The sequence below is a fragment of the Mytilinidion resinicola genome (assembly GCF_010093595.1).
Source record: "Mytilinidion resinicola strain CBS 304.34 unplaced genomic scaffold BDZ99scaffold_12, whole genome shotgun sequence".
NCBI lineage: Eukaryota > Fungi > Ascomycota > Dothideomycetes > Mytilinidiales > Mytilinidiaceae > Mytilinidion > Mytilinidion resinicola.
The window spans coordinates 982,120-1,000,682 of record NW_022985448.1 but is presented as its reverse complement, the minus strand read 5'-3'; the positions used below and the strand labels follow the sequence as shown (position 1 = coordinate 1,000,682).

Below are 18,563 nucleotides of genomic sequence, written 5' to 3'. Positions count from 1 at the left end.
TTCTTCGCGAGAGTCGGCATGGCCCACTACAAATTTGGGGGGGGGGGGGAGGAGGGCGCTAGGGGCGTTTTTCAGATCTCAGAGCACGGTCGTTTGGGGCGCGGGCTGATGGGTATGACGGGAGGAATTTTTTTGTGAGAGATGAGGGACGGGCTTGGGCGTGATGCCAGTGTTTGAATGGATGGATGGATGGATGGGTAGGGATAGGGTCCTTACAAGATGTGACGGTGATTGTGTGAAATTGGCTGTTTTATGAATGGATGGATGCATTGATGGAGTGATGCGGAGAGAAAGGAGAGATGCCATGCGGATGGAGGGGGTATGGTATATCATAGATGAGATGAAAGTTCAGTCGTTTTTTTCCCAAGGTCCTGCCACACACTATTCCGAATCACGTACATAGAAAGTCAGAGTCACCTGACGGCGTTGCGATATCTGAATTGGCTTCAAGTCCAACCGCCACGACATCTTCACCGATGCTGAGGAATCTAGAGGGCCTGATTGTACATTGAGTTCTTGCATATATCTGCGCGAGCCTAGATGATATATTACAGTCGAGGAGGAAGGACATGTTGAGACAAATGCGAGAGACGTATTCCAGCAGACGACGTTGCTGAGTGGAACTACTTCGGCCGCCGCTTTCCTTGGTTCCGCACGCGGTCTTGCACCAGCCAGACGTTCTTGTTCCTCTTGCGGCGCGTTTTGTAGCCGCCTTTGGCTGGGGTGCCCCAGGGGCTGACGGGGTGCACGTTGCCCTTTGATTTACCGCGGCCGCCTCCGTGGGGATGGTCGGCTGGAGAAAGTGTTAGCACATTTTCAAAAACTTGAGAAAGGGGGGGTTGAAAGATATTGGACGTACCTGCGTTCATGGCAAGGCCACGCACAGTGGGCCTGATGCCCAGCCATCGCGCTCGTCCAGCCTTTCCTAGCTGCGCAAAGTGTGCGTGCGGGTTGCTGGCCACTCCAACGGTACAGCACGCATCCGGATCGATCTTCCTCTGCTCGCCGCTCTGCAGACGAATCACAACCTCCCTGACCTTCTGCCTCGTCTCCTCCTTGCTCATAATCACGGCGTACGTCCCCGCGCTGCGGCAGAACACCGCGCCCCCCGTCGCCTTGGAGCCCACGTTGAATATCTGCGTGCCAATCGGCACCATGCGCACAGGCAGGCAGTTCCCCCGGAACGCCGTCTTCGCCGCCAGCATGCCCGGGTCAATCACCCCGCCCATGCTCGCGATGAGGTGCGGCGGGATGCCCGAGCGGAAGCTCTCCACCTTGTCGCCCGCGCGCATCCCGTCCGCGGCCACAATGTACGACTGCTCCTTCGTCTTCGAGTTGGTGAGCAGCGCGATGTGCGAGCTGCGGTTCGGGTCGTACTCGATGCGCTCCACGACGTGCTCGCCCGGCGCGCGGCGGTGGTAGTCGATGATGCGGATGCGCCGCTTGTGCCCGCCGCCGCGGTGCCGCACCGTGACGTGGCCCGAGTTGTTGCGGCCCGCCTTGCCCATGCCCGTCTTGGGGTACGTGAGCTTGCTGACCGGGCGGCCTTTCCAGAGGTGGTCGTTTATGGGCCGTTTGAGGTGGCGTAGGCCGGGGGTGCGGGGCTTGTAGGTGCGCATTTGCACGGTGGATTCTTTGCGAGGCCCCGCGGCTTGGTAGACTTGGCCATCGCCGGCCGAGACGGTGGGCTCGAGGGTTGGGGGGGGGTTGCGGTCGACGGCGGCGGCGCTGGCGTAGCTGCGGATGGTGGATAGGAGGCAGCGGCAGGGGGTGGAGGAGGGCCGCAGGGGCAATCGGGTTTGCAGCATGGCGGGGGATCAATGGCGGTGGTCCGGGGCCATTGACGCCCGGCGGATTGGCGGGAGGGAGGGAGAAGGGGTGGTGTCGTGATGGTTGATGTGGGTGAGGTTCTCGAAAAAAGGTTCGTGAGCAAATGCTAGCAGGCTTGGCGCGGATAAAGTGCTGGGACGAAAGATATATTCAGCCACAAAGCCATTACAATACTACAAGCATGATAAATACAGCTAGCAGATCAGTTTCAGGCAATGGTATATCTTATTTACTCCAAGTGCTAGAATCTAGAGGTCAAGAGGTGATATCGCGTGTGCCTATGTATTGACATGCAAGTACAGCGCATGCATGTACAGCGCATTGGTCTGCTCGCAAAGCTTGACACTTCTTCTTCCCTCGAACTGAGAGGCTCAGAGACTCTACGGGTGCTCTGTAAGTATAATTGAAGGTGGTTGCTTCTTCATCGTCAAGTCTCTCGAGCATAAACACTTACATAAACACCTAGGTCGTGCGGATAACTCTGTGCACGCCGCTAGCTGGCAGGCGCGAATCCCTGGCAACGGCGCCATCGCTCTCACAACAGTGCCTCTTCTGCCCGCATCCCATTCACGCCCATCGCCAATCGATACCGAGTATTTAGCAAGCAGTCCTCGCCGCGCATCCTCGACTCTCACGCTCTTCGCCGCCGGTCTCGGCGCCATCTCAGCCCGCCACCGCCGCCCTCTCGTGCGTGTTTCGCGCCCGTCTCGCCTCGCTCGCACGTCCAGTTGCCTGCCGCACCGCGTTGCCCACGCTACCTCCTAGCGCCATCGCCAAGGCCGGCACGCCTACCTCACCTTCAAAACAAACCTTCCCGCCTGCTCTTCCCTCCACCTCAGCGCCCACCACCACCGCCATCTCCGCCGTCCTCCTCTGCTCGCCCGGGCTGCATCTCTCTCCTCCTCGCCACCACAGCCTTCGCGTTGCTGAGGCTTCGGGTTCTTCGCCGCCGCATATTCCCATCGCTGTATCCCTCAGAGCGTGTCCAGGACCTTGATACTCCAGAGCATCTTCACGTATTCGCTCGAGCCGGCCCTCGTGTCTCTGTCAGGCTATCTGGCACTCTTACCGCGTATGTTGCTGCCGCTCCCCGCTCCGATTCACCTTTGTTTGGGTGCGCAGGAACGCTAATTGCTCCACTACAGTGCATCATAACAACCACTCTTAGCTCTCCACCACTACTCCACCAACTTCTCAGTCCCCCTTGAGTCGTCGAAGTGTCTCACTCTCCACTCACTCACAATGCCTCCTGCCGTAAGTGTTATGCTCATGTCCAACGCGTGCCATTACGTGTCTTGGCACATCCCAAACATGGCCATATCCCAGGGCCTCCGTCGATCTCTCATCTAACCTCTATCACTAGGCACGGTCTCTCCGCCATCGGGCCATCACCGATGAGAACGCTGAGAATGTCAACACAGGATCGACGCGCGTTACGCGTGCCAAAACGGCCGCCCTAGGAACCGACTCGGCGCCTGGCGACGTGCCCAAGAAGGCCCTCCAGTCCAAGAAGTCAGCTGCTGGACTAGCCGCCAATGGTACTGGCCAGGCTCGGAAGCGTGCTGCTTTGGGAGAGAAGACAAACGTTACCAACGTCGCCAAGGATGATCTCGTCAACGGCGACAAGAATTCGAAGGACGGGAAGGACTTGAAGAAGCCATTAGCGACCAAGACGGGCCTCGTCTCGAAGGCAGCTCATCCCACCAAGATTCAGAAAGTTTCCAGGACTAACTCGACGCGTTCTGTTCTCGGACCTAAGGAGAAGACTACCGCGTCGTCTGATCTCAAGCGGCCCGCCAGTGGGTCCGGCGTCATGGGCAATCCAGTGAAGAAGAGGAACACGTCGGCATCGAGTGCGACGTCGGTCAAGGAGCAGGACCCAGAGGACGCAGAAAACGTCCAGCCCCATCCCAACGTGAAGACGACTATTACCGTGGAGGTTGAGAGGGAATTCGTTACAAAGGCCGGCTCTACCAAGCACGAGCGCGCCAAGGTCCAAGAGGAGGTCGAGGTGTTCGAAGAGGAGGAAATGAAGGACGAACCCCAGGACCTCGACAAAGAAGACATGGACGACCCACTAATGGTTTCCGAGTACGTCGTTGAGATCTTCGAGTACTTGAAAGAGTTGGAGATCTCTACACTGCCCAACCCGGACTACATGGACAGCCAAAATGAGCTTGAGTGGAAGATGCGTGGTATACTCGTCGACTGGTTGCTGGAGGTGCACACTCGGTTCCGCCTACTTCCCGAAACCTTGTTCTTGGCCGTCAACATTATCGATCGATTCCTGTCCTGCAAAGTGGTCCAGCTCGACCGTCTACAGCTTGTTGGTGTCACCGCCATGTTCATCGCCTCAAAGTACGAGGAGGTGCTGTCGCCTCACGTTCAGAACTTCCGCCACGTCGCCGATGATGGCTTCACCGAGGATGAGATCCTCAATGCCGAGCGTTTCCTTCTTGCCGCGCTGAACTATGACTTGAGCTACCCGAACCCGATGAACTTCCTGCGGAGGATATCTAAGGCGGACAACTACGACATGCAGACGCGTACTCTTGGAAAGTACCTTTTGGAGATCGGCTGCTTGGACCATCGATTCATTGGACACCCCCCTAGCCAGGTTGCTGCCGCCGCGATGTATCTTGCTCGCCTGGTTCTTGAGCGTGGTGAATGGGTAAGTTTACCGTCTGCTCTACCCATGTTCATTTACTGACTGATGTCGATAGGACGCTACACTCGCACATTACGCTGGTTATACTGAGGAAGAAATACAACCTGTCCTCCAGCTCATGATCGATTATCTTTCTGGTCCTGTCATACATGAGGCGTTCTTCAAGAAGTACGCTAGCAAAAAGTTCTTAAAGGGTAAGCACATCATCAATCCACACTCAACGAGCTCGACTAATAAAATTTTCAGCATCTATTGTCCTTCGTCGGTGGGCCAAGGAGTACGTTGCTAGCTTCGGCAACGCGTTGGCTCCCGCCAACAGTGCGAAGCCGCGCACAATCGACACCGTCAAAAGCGCTCGACAATAGCGTGGTCGCGCTTCGATGACTACATCTCATTTCTCAAGCAATCATGATACTCAATGACGACTATTCACACGCGTCTTGGCTCTCCTCATGACGACGAATATCTCTGCATGCTGCATTTTGGTTTTCAAGCGGCGTTCCACATGGGGTGGCATTTCCTTATACTCCTCTCTTCCATCCTGCTGGGCGGCGTCTAATAGGACGATTTTTACATTCGTCTGGGTATCTCTGGATAACGCTCGACACTGCGACAAGAAGGTCGACAACGCGGTCACACGTTTTGGCTTGATTGCTTGCAGCCGGTTGGGCATCATGTACGATTAGTGAGCGGCAAAGGTGGACTCTGGGCAAAACGATGTAGGTTTGATAGAGTGGTACTCTCTGGTACTCGTTTTGTGTATGAGTGCCTAAGACCTACCGCTTCTCTTTTCTAGACCTGATACCTTTTGGCCTTATTATTACTATTGGTCCAAAATCATTGTCTTTTGCTATGTTGCTTTTTTGGGGGTTTTGGTTGTGGATACGGTGTTTTTTCTCTCTCAGCGATGGATCCTTCACCCCTTGGATTGATGTTGATAGCATGGCAATAAAAAGGTTTCTCACCAATTTTGTTCACTATCTTAAGTGTCGACGTGTGATCTGCTCCTAGTGCGTTTCTTTTTCTACTAGTGTCCGCATATTCATCTTCTCTGCCTGGTCTAGTTTCTTTTTGTCATTCAACAAAAGACAAAACAGCTATAACCCCTACCCCGATTTTGCTGCACCGCTCCGAGCCAAGTTTTGATAGATATTATTACTGAGGCGAGGAGGTAATAAGACAGGAGCTGGAGGCAAAAGCGACTAAATTCGAACTTCTCCCAATGTCAATGCCCAGCTACTTGCGAATGGTACGTCGTTTATTGTCTAAGATACCTAAGCTTACTGTCTCCTCACATCGTCTACCATTACCGTCTACTTCAGCCGCTGCTGGCCTTATCGAGTTTCGTCCAGAACTCACTAATCAATGCTGCGACCTCCGGCACTCTCTCTCTGACCACGCCATGCCCAGCCTGCGGCACAACCGCCACATCCACAAACCCCAGCTCCCTAAGCTCGTGCTCACTACACACATCATCCAGCCCGCCCAACACGGCCAGCGCCGGAATCCCCGTCCGCACTGCCTTTACAAACTCTGTATCACTATCCATAGTGCCCCCATCCCTAAACACCGCCACAACACTCGCCCCATGGCCGCGATGCTCCCGCATCTGCCACGCCCGCACCGCCTCCGCCACCACCTCCCCCCGCCCCACCCGCTCCCTCCAATCCGCCGGCACGACCAAATCCCCGCCTTCCAGCCACCGCAGCACCCACCTCCTCGCCGCGACCTCGTCCCCGCCACCGCGCAAGTACCCCCGCTCCTCGTCCGTGAAGCCCGCCGAGCGAAGCAACCCCGCCGGCGCCACGAGCGCGAAGCTCTGCACCCGCGCCGGCCGTGAGGCGGCATACGTCGCCGCCAGCGCGCCGCCGAAGGAGAAGCCGACGAGGTGGGCGGCCGGCCATGCGAGCGCGTCCAGCAGCGCGTCCAGCAGGCCGTGGAATAGGGGCGCGGCGTGGGGGAGGACGGGCGTGTCGCTCAGCCCGTGGCCCCAGAGGTCGGGCAGGACGAAGTGCGTGGAGGGGAAGGCGGCGGCGAGGGCGCGGGCGAGGGGGACGAGGCCGAGGGCGGGGGTTTGCACGCCGTGGAGGAGGAGGACGCGGGCGGGGCTAGGGCCGGGGGAGGAGGCGGAGGCGGAGGAGGGGGGGAGGGAGTAGTAGGCGGCGCGGCCGGCGGGGGTGTGGAGGTACTGGGCCGGCGGGAGGAGGGCGCCGAAGGTTGAGGTGAAGGCGGATTCGGGGGGGGCTGGGATTGGGGGTTTTGGCGGGTTCGGCGCGGAGCCGGGGCGCGGGAGGACGAGGTCGGCTGGGGGGAGAGACATTGTTGGAGGGAGGTTGGGGTGGGTGGAATCGGGCTGTGAGGGGTGCGGCTTCTTTTGGCGTTGAGGGATTGCATGTAGGTGCTAGGGCGTGCTTATATAGAATAGCCACACCCATGTCCACTAGGGAAGTTGACTATTCCCTAGACCTTGCTATATGATAGGCCTGGTTCTAAACGTTGACGTAACTTTGTAGCAGTGATTAGTAAGCGTTTATTGTTGTAACGTTAACTAGACACTTGGGATTAGAATATGTCCACTCTTTAAATGAGCTGATGATGTTTGTGAGGTCGTGAGTAGATATTGATCTTTGTACATACATGGCACATTGAACTTGTGAACTCTTCTTTATTTGTAGCTTACTACTGTCATGGCGGAGTATGCTAGGGAGTGTGAAGGGGATGGAGAAGTTGGGTGCACATTTTTTGAGGACCCTGTCGACAGTGTGCAGGCTGTGGAATTAGAACTCCCTAACCAATCGCAGGAGTAGGAGTATACATGCATACATACTATACTCACTAAATTTTTTGCAAAAGGTGGCTAGAAATTCACCCTATATTCAAGACCTCGGCAACTTTATATCGCCTCAGGAACGTCACGTCCTCGTCGCCCAATGAAGTAATCTCCACACAACATGCCTCTGTCCGCCTAACAATCACCCCAGTATCAACCCACAAAGTTACACAGCCCTCACCAGCCCTCTATGCAATGAACGACGACACCAGCCCCTGCCCCTTCTGCGCCATCGCCGCCGCGTATCCCGCGCCGCCCGCGTCGTCAACCCTTGCCGCCAGCGTCCCCACCGACGCGACCGCGGCCCCGGAGCGCGTGTCGCCGAGCGCGTTCGTCGTGCTGGCGTCGCGGGATGTTGTCGCGTTCCTGGACATCCTGCCGATGACGGCGGGGCACCTGCTTGTGGCGACGAGGGGGCATGTGGGGATTGTGGGCGACGTAGTGGGAGAGGTAGGCAGGGAGGTTGGTACGTATTCATCGTTCATCCTGTCTTTTTGAAATTCATGCCAGTTGTCTTGAATGGGCTTGTTTATCCTGGATGTTTCAAGTTTTTTTTTTGGTTTTTTTTTTTTCTTTCTTCTAATTATTTCACCTATTGGGTTGCGTCGCTTGCTCGTCTTAAGAAGCCATTATCGATCATGCCCTCACCCTCTTCTCTGATAAGAAGAAACTACATCTAACCAACCTACCGGCCGCAGGTTTCTGGCTCCCCCTCCTCTCGCGAACAGTGGCGAAAGTTACAGGCGTGACCGACTACAACATCGTCCAGAACAACGGTAAGCACAACATATATTCATTATCCCCCAAGTCGGCAGATACCCTACCAGCCTTCGACCAAGAAAGATGTCCTAGAGCGTTTTAGCTCAGACAGTTCTAACCCGTCTCCTTCCCAGGCGCCCGCGCTGCCCAGGTCGTCCCACACGTCCACTTCCACATCATCCCACGACCGGAAACGATGCCCCAGGTGCAGAGCAAAAGCTGGACCATGTTTGGGCGGGGCCAGCGCGATGAGCTAGACGACGATGAGGGGGCCGAGTTGGCCGGGGAAATGAGGAGGGTTCTGAGGGAGGAGGTGGAGAGTCTGGGGAGGGCGAAGCTGTAGATGTTCATGTGCTGCTGTAATCACGTGTAAGATAGCCGGACGTGTCGGAAGTAGACAGAGGCATAAATTGGGCTGGTATGAATATGATCTCACTGTAAACTTGGGCAGTTATCTAATGGTACTGTAACATGAGAATATTTACACTTCGTGGTTCGTCGCGTAGGGATAGATTAGTATGTGACTGAAGGTCAGGCATCTATAAACACCCTCTCTTCCCGCTTGCAAAGCTTGGTATCAAATCTGCCAAAATTATTTCTCTGATTTCCCCAACCAACGCCTTTTGTACGCCAGTGCACCGGATCCCCATAATGCCACGGCGGCTACCAGTCGAGAGTTGAAGGTACCATAGCGTAGGAGCTGTCGTTCGACAACGTCTAAAGAGAAATTTTTCGTAGAGAAATCGATGTCTAAGCCCTATTTCTAGATCGCATCAGCCTAATATTTGTGACTTAATATTCGAGCAGTACATCATAGACTGAATTCCACGACTTCTTCTTACCCCTGGAAGCTGGAACTCTCTCTTCGCAACAAGCTAGTAACACACGCATTCCTCCTCTTAACCATGCGGCAAATACCACACCAAAGTGTCCTTAAGCACATTCAACGACAGCGGTTTCGCCAAAAAATCGTCTGCGCCCGCCTTTCGAAACGCCCCCTGCGCTTCCGAATTCACCACCGCAGTCACCGCAATGATTGGTCGTCGTCGAGAGAGTGTGCCTGCTGCTTCCAGTGCGCGTATCTCCCGCGTCGCGGTGACGCCATCTTTCACAGGCATGGATTGGTCCATTAGGATGATGTCGACCGTAGTGTCGTGCATGATGATCTGCTCGATAGCTTCTTGCCCGTTGTTGGCTGCTATGACTCGGTAGCCCAACAATATTAGCATCTTTGTGGCGAGTTTTTGGTTGATCTATTCATGTGAAATTAGCTTCGAAAACATTTTGGCTGATAGCGTATGAGATGGCCCAGCCCGTTGACTAGTTGTTCCCAACAACATTTTTGTTTCGTTCGGAACCTGAAAGGGGGACTGGGGCACCCCTGACTGCAAAAGGAAAGTAGAGTTATTGAACGTACCGGATTATCCTCCACGAGGAGAATCACATGCTTTGCCGCAGGTTCTTCTTGTGGTTTCTCCTTGGCATCCCCGTCCGACGTTCTGTTAGATGATCCGTTAAATGCTCCGTTAGATGCTCCGTTCAACTCTTCATTCAGGACTTCAACCTCAGCGGCGAACCTCAAGGCCTGCAATGGGGCAGTCGGTTGCCTTCTGTGCTTCGAAGCCGTAATCCGCCTTTCGAAAGTGTGCCAGATGAGCGGCCTGGGAAGCATGATAAAATTCGGTAACGACAGTATACCCGGAAGTCCTTCTAGCGAGTCGTGTGTATCGTAAGGCACAAGCACTGACAAGTTCTTCTTCTTCGAAAGTGTGTTGAATTGCCCAATGTTTTCGTTGAGGAACGTAAGCTCTGCCCAAATGTATTTCCACTTGCCCTGTGTCAGCCCCGTCACGTTTGGCACGAGATCAACTTCGTATCCGAACGACTCCCAACAGCTGCGCAAGCCTTCCATAGAGCGATCCATGTTCTTGGATAGAATGGCTATCCGGGGACGGTCCGCACCAGCTGTAGTCGCGGGCCTCGTCATTGTTGATTGCATCGGTATGGTGACTGTGAGTGTGGTGCCGCTGTTTTCCGGACCCACGTCCTCAGAATGCATATACTTCGTGTCGAGGTCGATCGAGGCATTCATTCGAGCAAGCAGGCGCTTGATAATGCTGAGTCCGAGCCCAGTTCCTCTCGCAGAGCCTCGCACTTCTCCTTGCTTGAACGGTGTCCACATATCCGGAATGAAGGTTGGATCAAGACCACAGCCAGTATCTTTGACTTTGACAATGAGGTTGTCGTTAAGTATCTCGATGGATAAAAGAACGTAGCCGGATCTCGTGAATTTCTGAATCGAACTGTTAGTCACTATATGCGTATAGAAGGTACGCTCAAATAGCTTACCAATGCGTTCGACAACAGATTCCTTCGAAATATTAGCCTGAAATTCATCTGGCAAGCCTTCCGGAATGCTCTACTTACATCAGGATACGATGAATGTATGTCTCATCCAAAAACAAAGTTTTGGGAACATCCGGAGCAACGATAACGAAAAGCTGAACCCGCCCTTCGTCATCAATATTAGGTAGTAGAACTATGACCGACTCGCAGACAGCCCGAATATCCAGGGCTGTAGGCCGATAGGAGCTCTCGCTATCACGCTCGAATTTCGACCAATCGAGAACGTTGTTGGTTACTGTTCATTGTAAGCACAGGGTCTCTAATAACTATAAATCTTGGCACTTACTTAAGGAAAGAGTTTTAGTGGCGCGCTGAATTGATGTCAAAAGGGACCGCCCCTCTTCGGTTAGCTCGGTCTGTGCTAGGAGATCACTGTAGCCTTGTAAATGATGGAGGGGCGTTCGAATCTCATGCGATGCAGAAGCAATGAAATCGCTCCTAGCACGAGAGGCAGCTTCGGCGGTCTCTTTGAGCGCGATTGTCTTCCAAAGCTCCTTACGTGTTGAAACGATCTCGGCAAGTTTGTTCCGCGAAACGGTAGCAGAGTGAGCTAACAGTACGTTGGCGGCAATGCACGTAATGAATGCAATACCTACAACAGCATTGGCGAGTGCGGGAGGATAGCCTCGGACATCCGATGGAGGTGAGGAAGAGTAGAAAGTTGTCGCAAACATCCCGGTAGTGTGCATTGCTGCAACTCCAACCGAAGCTATGACGGAGAAAAGAATCTGCTGCGGAAGATATGTCTCCATCTTTTCCATCAATATACAACCCACAGTACAAACAGTCCAGCTGATCAACGCAGATAGAAAGACCAGCCAGGGATTGAATCTGAAGTAGCCAGATGGCACATGGAGAGCGAATATCCCTACATAGTGCATCGAGGTAATCGCGAGCGACCAAAGAAAGCCTTTCCCAAAATTTCGGCGAGTGCTTCCGGTGTAGAGCATATCGGCTGTAGTGAGAAATGCGTTCTTTGCGGGGACCGTGCTCTTGCGGTAGATCATGCCTATGGTGTTGCTTATGCCCATGGAGCCTGAGCTTGCATAGGTTGAAGTGACCCCAAAGCCGAAGTAGTCGCTTGTGATACCATCACTGGGCGACGGTGCGCCGTTGATGATACCATTGCCGACACTGTTGGGGCCCGACTCTTCATCTTGGCTCCTCGCCGACACCAGCCTGTTCAAGGCTCTGCTTTCCTCGGATGAAATACTCGGCGATCGATATGTCGAATTGTGGTTGTACGCTGCTAGCTCTTCCGTGGTGTTCGCAAAGAATGGAGACGGCGGGTCAAATGGGTCCATTGGCTCGTCTGAATCTTGACCCTCGTCATTGTCGGCCTCATGAATTGTCAGGAGAGGCGCAGAAGAGCCCTGGGGGTCTGGTTTGGGATGGTGGGAAGAACTGTGTGATCTTCGCCCGGAAGAAATCCAGCGAGATTTCCTACGCCGTCCTTGCTTTGGATCGCTATATCTGCCCCATAATAGATCCGTTGCCAGTGCCACGAAGGTAAAAAAGACTGCGAGGAACGAGCTTAAGATAGTGAGTGGCGCATTGACGCCGATGCGGAGATCGAATTCGCATGCCAACATGGCGACCTCGTGAAGACTCCAAATACTGCAAAAGCCAAAGATCATGCTTCCGAACAAAGACCATATTAACACACTAGAGAAATGAAGCGACATCCTTGCATGGCACATGAGCTGAGTAGACGTAAAAGCCCCCAGGAAGGAGATGGCAATAGATGCAGCGAACATGGTCATGTTCCATTGGGGATGCAGTTGCCGTATCTCGGCATGCTCAGGCGATGGAGCAAGCATATTGACGTCGAGTGTCGATGAATGTTATAATCTATGCATGTCACGTTTAGCATTCCATCCCGGAACAGAGGTCCAAGGCCTTAAACCTTGGAAGGTATAGCCAAGGGGAGAGGTACTCACGTTAAAGACGAGTGAAAGTAGGTATATAACGCTAAAAACAGAGAAGGTTCAATTGGCCGCTAACGCCCGGGTATATCTAACAAGAGAGGAGAGTTAAAAAGGTGTCGCGCAGGATTTGACCTCCATAGCTCGTGCGGGTGGGCCTTGAGAGCTGTGGAGAGCGCGTTAGGGGTACGCGCACGTCGAAGCGCGGAGGAGACAAACCGCAGACTCGAGGCAGCAAACACGATAATCGTAGAGATGAATGACGAAGGTATCACGAAGGGCGAGATGGAAGTCGTGACTTGGCACGCAGGCGACGTCCTTGGGGTAAAGGGAGGTAGAGACGATGCCGTTTTCGGTCCTACTTTGCGCCACACATATTGGCGGCATCTAGATTCAGAGATCTGCAGATAAATCCGGCTTCCCTCCGAGGGACAACCTCGGAACAGTTAAATGTTTGACAGGGAATAAAAATGAGCACTCTCGCAGTTTGACGCGTCTTGATTGAACATAATCGTATTTTCTGTCGTGGAGTACTCCTTACAACACAGTGAACTGGGGAGGGTATGTATCTCACGTGACCTTTTGTGCCAAGCCTATGTGCGCACGGCTGTGTGTTATCTCAAGAACCTCAGACCCTCTGCGAGGAATTGCCTTGCCCGTCCTGCGGTGAACGTATGTCCGTGCACCCGTGCACGGGTTATGCTGAATTATGCTTATGCACGTGATACACACAGACGGGCACAGACGGGAAAGGAATTCCTCGTAGAGGCCCATTTGAGCTCAGACGCTCTACAGAGGAATTTTGGGGGTTGCAGGGGGGTTGCAGGGGGGGATGGTAGGTGCTGAGTTATGCAACCGCCACAAATCCACTCTGTAGAGCGTCTGAGGTTCCTGAGATAAGCTATGTGTATTATAGTGATATATATGCCGTCCGAAGCCGACCACACTTTACGTGACATATTTGGCGTTCTATTACCTATGGTCGTGTGTGAAAGAGCGATGAAAAAGTCTTCGAGCCACACGAGGCCAAAAATATTGTTAAAAATCACACCTGCTGGTAGGGTAGGTAGCTTCAGTGCATGCTATGGCATAGGTTCAAAACTAGTTGCAATACAGTGTATCGTCGTACAAATGTCTGTTCTCTTCATCTTCATAAATCCCAAGGCAAACCAACATCTTCCTATCCTCTCAAACATCTATTTTGAACCCATCCCCGGAAGTGGGTTACCCTAAAAATGGAAAAACTGAGGAGGACAAGATGACATGCGGCTAACGGAAAATCGGTACACCAAACCAGCGAAAAGACACCTGAAAGTAAAGCAATTTAATCCCACCAAAACCCTATCGTTTTATATGAAAACTATACCGATGGATAGGGCTACATCTAAAGATTACTTTTGTCTATTTCGAATTTATTGCTCTCTTGGAAATGGGTCGGTGTATTACTTGCTGAAAGCAATAAGCAGTTTCGGTGTTCGCCTTCTGTGTTAGCCATGTGGATGGACGGCAAGGAGTAGCAGCAAGGTGGGAGGAGGACAATGAAACGGGCGGCCCGCTGGGGTTCATCAGCTACAAGCATTGACTTTCTGTCTCACATCTTTGTCTCTCTGCAGGTTACGAAGACTAAAGAAAACGGTGTGTTGAACTGGTTAAGGTGGCACACTTAGTAGTTCAACACTGTGTAAGGTGGCCCAGAGAGCTATCAGGCTTGCTAAGATGCTATTTCATGAATAACAATAGCATACTAGAGGACCTCAAGCGGTGCTATAGAAGCGTACACAAGCACAGAAAAAAGAATGCAACCAATAGAAAGCTTCGAGTGATAAGAACCTTAGCGAATTACTTGAGCAACACACTCCCTCTAGGCTTTTCGCACACTCGCCTAGCACCGTTTGAGGTCCTCTAGTACGTTATGAAGGATCGACAATATTCGCAAGGCTGATAGGTGTCGAACTGCAACTTATGTTCAGCGGAGCCCAACCCTTGGAAGTCTGAGTGTTGCGCCACGACGGGTTAAGGGATACTTCGATTCGTGACTGTCACTTTCTGTCGAAGTCGTCGACCACGCTGTCTCACTCATAGGTGCACCTCTCTACCACTGCTTGAAGTACCTCAACAAGTTTCCACGGAGTGCAGAGTGAGCTTCTACGCCGTTTAGGTTTCTAAAAATGCATTAAAGCACCCCAAGCAGTGGCAGACAGGTGTACACACGAGACTGTGTGGCGAGTGTGCCACTATTTTCCCACCGCATGCCCTACACCAATTCTCGTGATAAGTGATGGACGAAGTTATGGGCGTGAGAAAACCAGATTGTATTATTTATTTCATTTTGTTAGCAGAATCTAGACAAAGTGCGTGCCAAACAGACTTTTTGTCCCTTGAAATGTAAAGTCTTGTTAAACATGTTACGTGAAGTGTGATCATGCTTCGGACGGCACGCAGACCTAGTAATATTTTCATGTTGGACAGATGGAATCTTCCCTACTTCAAAGTTAGAGCTCTTGACAAGTATGCGATTGACGTCGTGCTCTCCCAGAATCCTTCTCTAGCTTAACAGACCTTGAAGTTACCTAAGTCCTAAGCCAAAGAATGATGCTCTGTAGTACTATACTACATCTGCCATCCATCTAGACATACTGCCATCGCCTCGTCCCATGACAATGTATTTTGAACTCCAGATGAAACGGAAAGAAAAGTGCTTCCCCATGATTGTAATCCCTTGGTATCTTGAAAGTCAAGTGATCCGCCGTTATGATCCATGAGAGACAAGCTAGTCTCCCATCACGGTCCGAACTCCATGAAGTACAGTTTTTCCGACCGATATTCCTAATCTTTAACGCCATAAATCAGATACCTCTTTGCCTAAGACTGAATGCCAGCCTTGATGATCTTGCTGATATACTTCAGCTCCCATTCTCGAGGATCTACGCCTAGGAATTGTGCGTTGGGTCGTTCATCTAGGATATCGGATGTCATTGCAACAGTCTCGCACCACTCCCTCGTCGTAGGATCCGGGTCTTCGCCCCACGCAACCCACACCCCGTCTTCGATACGAGGAGTGAGTTTGGGAGGGACTCCTCGCATTTTTAGTAGCATGTGTAGGATGTCGCTGAATCGCTCGCCTTGCTGGCTGTAATATGCTGGCGGCTTATCCAGAGGCCATTTCGCATTGCGTAACGGTTGGTTCGGCAGGTCTGGCTGTGATCCTTGGAGCGCTTGTGCAAGATCCCTGTCCGCTGTGGCTGATTCGGGTTTTAAGTCGGCATTTCGAGTCGTGCCTACTTCCCAAGTCTTGAACAGCCAACACATGCGCTCAACACAAGCGAGGAGAACTACCGCAACCAGAAAGGTTTCGAATGGATTGGCCTGTTGCCGTTGCAACAAGCGCCTCTCTAGATCGTTCATAACGAATTTGCTGAGAGCAGCTGCACTCTTTTCGATGGTGCCCGTCAATTGACCTTTGATGAGATCGTAAGAGTCTCGATTGCTTTCGCGCGTTATCGGTGTGCGAGAAGTTGATTCTAGGTCAGATTGGCCTAGAATAGCTGGTACGGTCATAGGGGGGTGTGATGGATTGAGAAAGAGGTGCCACTGTATCGAGTGATCGACGAGAATTCGAGTCGCTACCCACAGCTCAAGCACACGCCTGAGGAGATTATCCTGTTGCTGTATTAGTGACGTCCCTCAGCTTAGGAACAACAGAGATCGAACCTTATTTGTTCCAGCGCTCATAGCAAACGCGGTTGCGAGTGTCGGCCTCATGAAGGCAGAAGGCTCGGATTCGGCGAATTTGGGGGCAAGTTTCCGGATGTAAAGCTCGAGCTTGCCGCACAAGTCATCGCTATCTGAGTCTACGATCTCAAGATTTGTTGGATCAGATTGAGGCACATTTCCGTTGCCTAACAGTGCTGGATCAATTGCGGAACTCTGTGATCGCTGACACTTGAGTGGCTTGAAGGTCGCAAACGTAGCAGTATCTACATAGTGAGTAGCTTCAATCCTACCAGGGATCTGGTCAAGGTGAATCTGCCCCTTGGCCTGGCCGACCGCATGGAAAGACAAGACACCATAGAGGCCTATTACATGTTAGAGCTGAATGTTGTGCTGGAGATGTTTCAGAAGACCAACCTGCCACGTATAGGTCGAACTCGTCTGCAATTCGAGTCCTTATGCATGGCTGTTTCCACAAGCGCGCGCTCTCTACGTTCACGCAGGTGCTGCATGGGTTTTCCCCGGAACACTAAAATCTATCAGCAGGCGTACAAGCCATTTTGGCAGAGCGTCATACCGGCTTTTTCAGCATTCGGCAACGGATACATGCCCCGCGCTTTCTGACCTCCTGAACCTCTTTGCGTCTCGAGTCGGTGAATCTTCCTCGGACCTTAGGTTTCGAAGGCCTTTGATTCATGCTGAAGTCTGTTGTGAAATGAGTCTGCGTTGTATTCGGATTCATTGCAATCGGCCGTGGATATGTGGGGGCTCTGCTCGCAAACCCTTCTGTAGGCATAGAGTGATCCCTGCCATTGTCTTGAAGCATCGGGTCGATTGCGTTCGACTGGAGACCCGCCCACGGCGATCGGCCATGCGTATTGTGAAAGTACTTGTCAGTAATGCCTTCGTTCGGCACACCGAGTTCGGGTTCCATAGTCAGGCCATTCTGCGGCAGCAGGTTCGAGAGCTCATTTGCAGCCGAAGCTGTTATGACGAGGGAAGGAACCAGGTGTGCCGCCAACGACCCTGAGGTATGTGGCGTTGGAAGCCCTCCGATGTGAGGAGAGCCTGAAGGTGAATGAAGGGAGCCGTACTGGTATATAGAAGGCAGAGGAGGAGCGGCAGAAGTATCTAGTCGGCAAAAACCGTTAGCTATGGTCGAGCACGACGGGAAAAGGAGAGCTTCTTTCGGGCCAGTTGGTGTACTGCAGAGAGCAAAGCGAGTTGCTTTTGTGATATGAAAAATCTTGGTATTTTTCCTTTTCAGCCCACCACCATAGCCAGGCGGATACAAATGAGTCATTTGCATAGGTAGAAAGCCAATGCGGCACAAGCACGTACCGACTCGTTCCACCACACTACCAGCCTCCTCGGGTCTGTCGTCCTGGACTATGAACTCGTCCATATAATTTCCAGTTTGTGTTCCAATGGCACGCGGCGAAGACTGCCGCCTGCCATTGCCGGGCGTGTGTTTGCCGGTCATGTCCAGTCGCTGCCTTGAGACTTCAGCCAATGTCTCCAGAGCTGACATTGCTCCCTGCTTCGGCGCAAAGGGAAGGTTCATGGTCTGGCCGGCTTGCTGCTGGGTGGGAGAGCTCGTGGTCGGTGCCATGTTGCCGTCAAGGTCGGGCAGCTCGTGGAATTGGAGAACCGCGCGCTGGCGGTCGCGCATAGTTATGGCGGGACATTTCTTGGTGAGGTGGCTCGTGAGGCTATCTATGCGGCCTTTTGGAAACTGCAGTGTGATCAGCTCGAGCTGCATACGAGGGCGATGCGGCACGTACGTTCTCCCCGCAAGCCTTGCAGGTGTGCTGGTAGCGATTGCTGGCATCTTCAAGCTTCGCGCCGCGATTGAAGAACTCGAGAATGAGCGGGTTCGGCTTGCGGCCCATCTCCACAGCTTGAGGCAGCTCGGGGCCGCGACGAGGTAACGCGGTCTGCGATGGGCGGCAGATTTTGGAAAGCGGTGAAGACGCCGAGGGAGGGACGCCGTGGCGGGCAGCGGGAACGGCGGGCTTTGGTGGAGTGGGTGGCACCGTTGGCGACAGAGCAGGGGAAATGTGGGGGTGAATCCAGCCTCGCTTGCGCGGTAGGGCTGAGACTTGGCGGTGAATGAGATTCATGCCGGCAGATGACATCTTAGAGCTAATTCAAGATTTGTGGATGCGAGTCCATGACTGCTTCAGTGTCCTCTTGATCACTGGATGCCACTGCTTGGAGTGGCTCAATTAAGCAGCACAATATCGATCAAAAGTATCTGACAGCGTCCCTGCCCGCCCAATTTCCACACTTATGGGTGCTGCATCATGTCCAAATTTTTGCAACTGTATTGAAGTACTCCAAGCAGTGGCTGCCCGTTGAGTTCCAGCATAATTCGAACCTTCAAGCATCAAATTGGACTCGTAGGCAACAGACACTCTACGAATCGTCTTCC

General features: G+C 52.9%; 6 protein-coding genes across 6 annotated transcripts; 2 read left to right on the top strand and 4 right to left on the bottom strand.

Annotated features, from left to right (window-relative positions):
- Positions 1-478: 478 nt before the first annotated feature.
- BDZ99DRAFT_56476 (50S ribosomal protein-like protein L2) lies at positions 479-1,896 on the bottom strand. The gene is made up of 2 exons (XM_033727397.1): positions 860-1,896; positions 479-793 (listed from the first exon to the last, which is right to left on the bottom strand). The coding sequence occupies exons 1-2, from the start codon at positions 1,806-1,808 to the stop codon at positions 624-626; spliced, it is 1,119 nt and encodes a 372-aa protein (XP_033575438.1). The 5' UTR covers positions 1,809-1,896; the 3' UTR covers positions 479-623.
- Positions 1,897-2,896: 1,000 nt separating this feature from the next.
- Positions 2,897-4,941, top strand: BDZ99DRAFT_56469 (A/B/D/E cyclin). The gene is made up of 5 exons (XM_033727383.1): positions 2,897-2,902; positions 2,976-3,084; positions 3,194-4,501; positions 4,554-4,692; positions 4,745-4,941. The coding sequence occupies exons 2-5, from the start codon at positions 3,073-3,075 to the stop codon at positions 4,861-4,863; spliced, it is 1,578 nt and encodes a 525-aa protein (XP_033575437.1). The 5' UTR covers positions 2,897-2,902; positions 2,976-3,072; the 3' UTR covers positions 4,864-4,941.
- Positions 4,942-5,785: 844 nt separating this feature from the next.
- On the bottom strand, positions 5,786-6,818 carry BDZ99DRAFT_499781 (alpha/beta-hydrolase; the record flags this gene model as incomplete). The annotated part of the gene is made up of 1 exon (XM_033723679.1): positions 5,786-6,818. The coding sequence occupies one exon, from the start codon at positions 6,816-6,818 to the stop codon at positions 5,817-5,819; it is 1,002 nt and encodes a 333-aa protein (XP_033575436.1). The 3' UTR covers positions 5,786-5,816.
- A 620-nt stretch (positions 6,819-7,438) lies between these two features.
- On the top strand, positions 7,439-8,637 carry BDZ99DRAFT_464341 (HIT-like protein). The gene is made up of 3 exons (XM_033720289.1): positions 7,439-7,794; positions 8,027-8,104; positions 8,222-8,637. The coding sequence occupies exons 1-3, from the start codon at positions 7,524-7,526 to the stop codon at positions 8,428-8,430; spliced, it is 558 nt and encodes a 185-aa protein (XP_033575435.1). The 5' UTR covers positions 7,439-7,523; the 3' UTR covers positions 8,431-8,637.
- BDZ99DRAFT_509712 (uncharacterized protein) lies at positions 8,500-12,805 on the bottom strand (the record flags this gene model as incomplete). The annotated part of the gene is made up of 6 exons (XM_033724425.1): positions 8,500-9,340; positions 9,505-10,380; positions 10,437-10,458; positions 10,515-10,728; positions 10,780-12,292; positions 12,638-12,805. 6 exons carry the CDS (start codon positions 12,803-12,805, stop codon positions 8,987-8,989), a joined length of 3,147 nt encoding a protein of 1,048 aa, XP_033575434.1. The 3' UTR covers positions 8,500-8,986.
- Positions 12,806-15,280: 2,475 nt separating this feature from the next.
- BDZ99DRAFT_390480 (uncharacterized protein) lies at positions 15,281-18,021 on the bottom strand (the record flags this gene model as incomplete). The annotated part of the gene is made up of 6 exons (XM_033715685.1): positions 15,281-16,078; positions 16,130-16,494; positions 16,547-16,658; positions 16,707-17,260; positions 17,471-17,864; positions 17,914-18,021. The coding sequence occupies 6 exons, from the start codon at positions 18,019-18,021 to the stop codon at positions 15,281-15,283; spliced, it is 2,331 nt and encodes a 776-aa protein (XP_033575433.1).
- Between the last annotated feature and the right edge of the window lie 542 nt (positions 18,022-18,563).

What these genes read in the sequence shown, in the direction of transcription:
- BDZ99DRAFT_56476 (XM_033727397.1), bottom strand. Translation starts at nt 1,808, where the DNA reads ATGCTGCAAACCCGATTGCCCCTGCGGCCCTCCTCCACCCCCTGCCGC. An exon ending in TGGCCTTGCCATGAACGCAG is followed by an intron (nt 794 to 859) that starts GTACGTCCAATA and finishes CACTTTCTCCAG; the next exon opens with CCGACCATCCCCACGGAGGC.
- BDZ99DRAFT_56469 (XM_033727383.1), top strand. An exon ending in TTCTTGAGCGTGGTGAATGG is followed by an intron (nt 4,502 to 4,553) that starts GTAAGTTTACCG and finishes TGATGTCGATAG; the next exon opens with GACGCTACACTCGCACATTA. An exon ending in TAGCAAAAAGTTCTTAAAGG is followed by an intron (nt 4,693 to 4,744) that starts GTAAGCACATCA and finishes TAAAATTTTCAG; the next exon opens with CATCTATTGTCCTTCGTCGG.
- BDZ99DRAFT_464341 (XM_033720289.1), top strand. Translation starts at nt 7,524, where the DNA reads ATGAACGACGACACCAGCCCCTGCCCCTTCTGCGCCATCGCCGCCGCG. An exon ending in AGAGGTAGGCAGGGAGGTTG is followed by an intron (nt 7,795 to 8,026) that starts GTACGTATTCAT and finishes TACCGGCCGCAG; the next exon opens with GTTTCTGGCTCCCCCTCCTC. An exon ending in CAACATCGTCCAGAACAACG is followed by an intron (nt 8,105 to 8,221) that starts GTAAGCACAACA and finishes TCTCCTTCCCAG; the next exon opens with GCGCCCGCGCTGCCCAGGTC.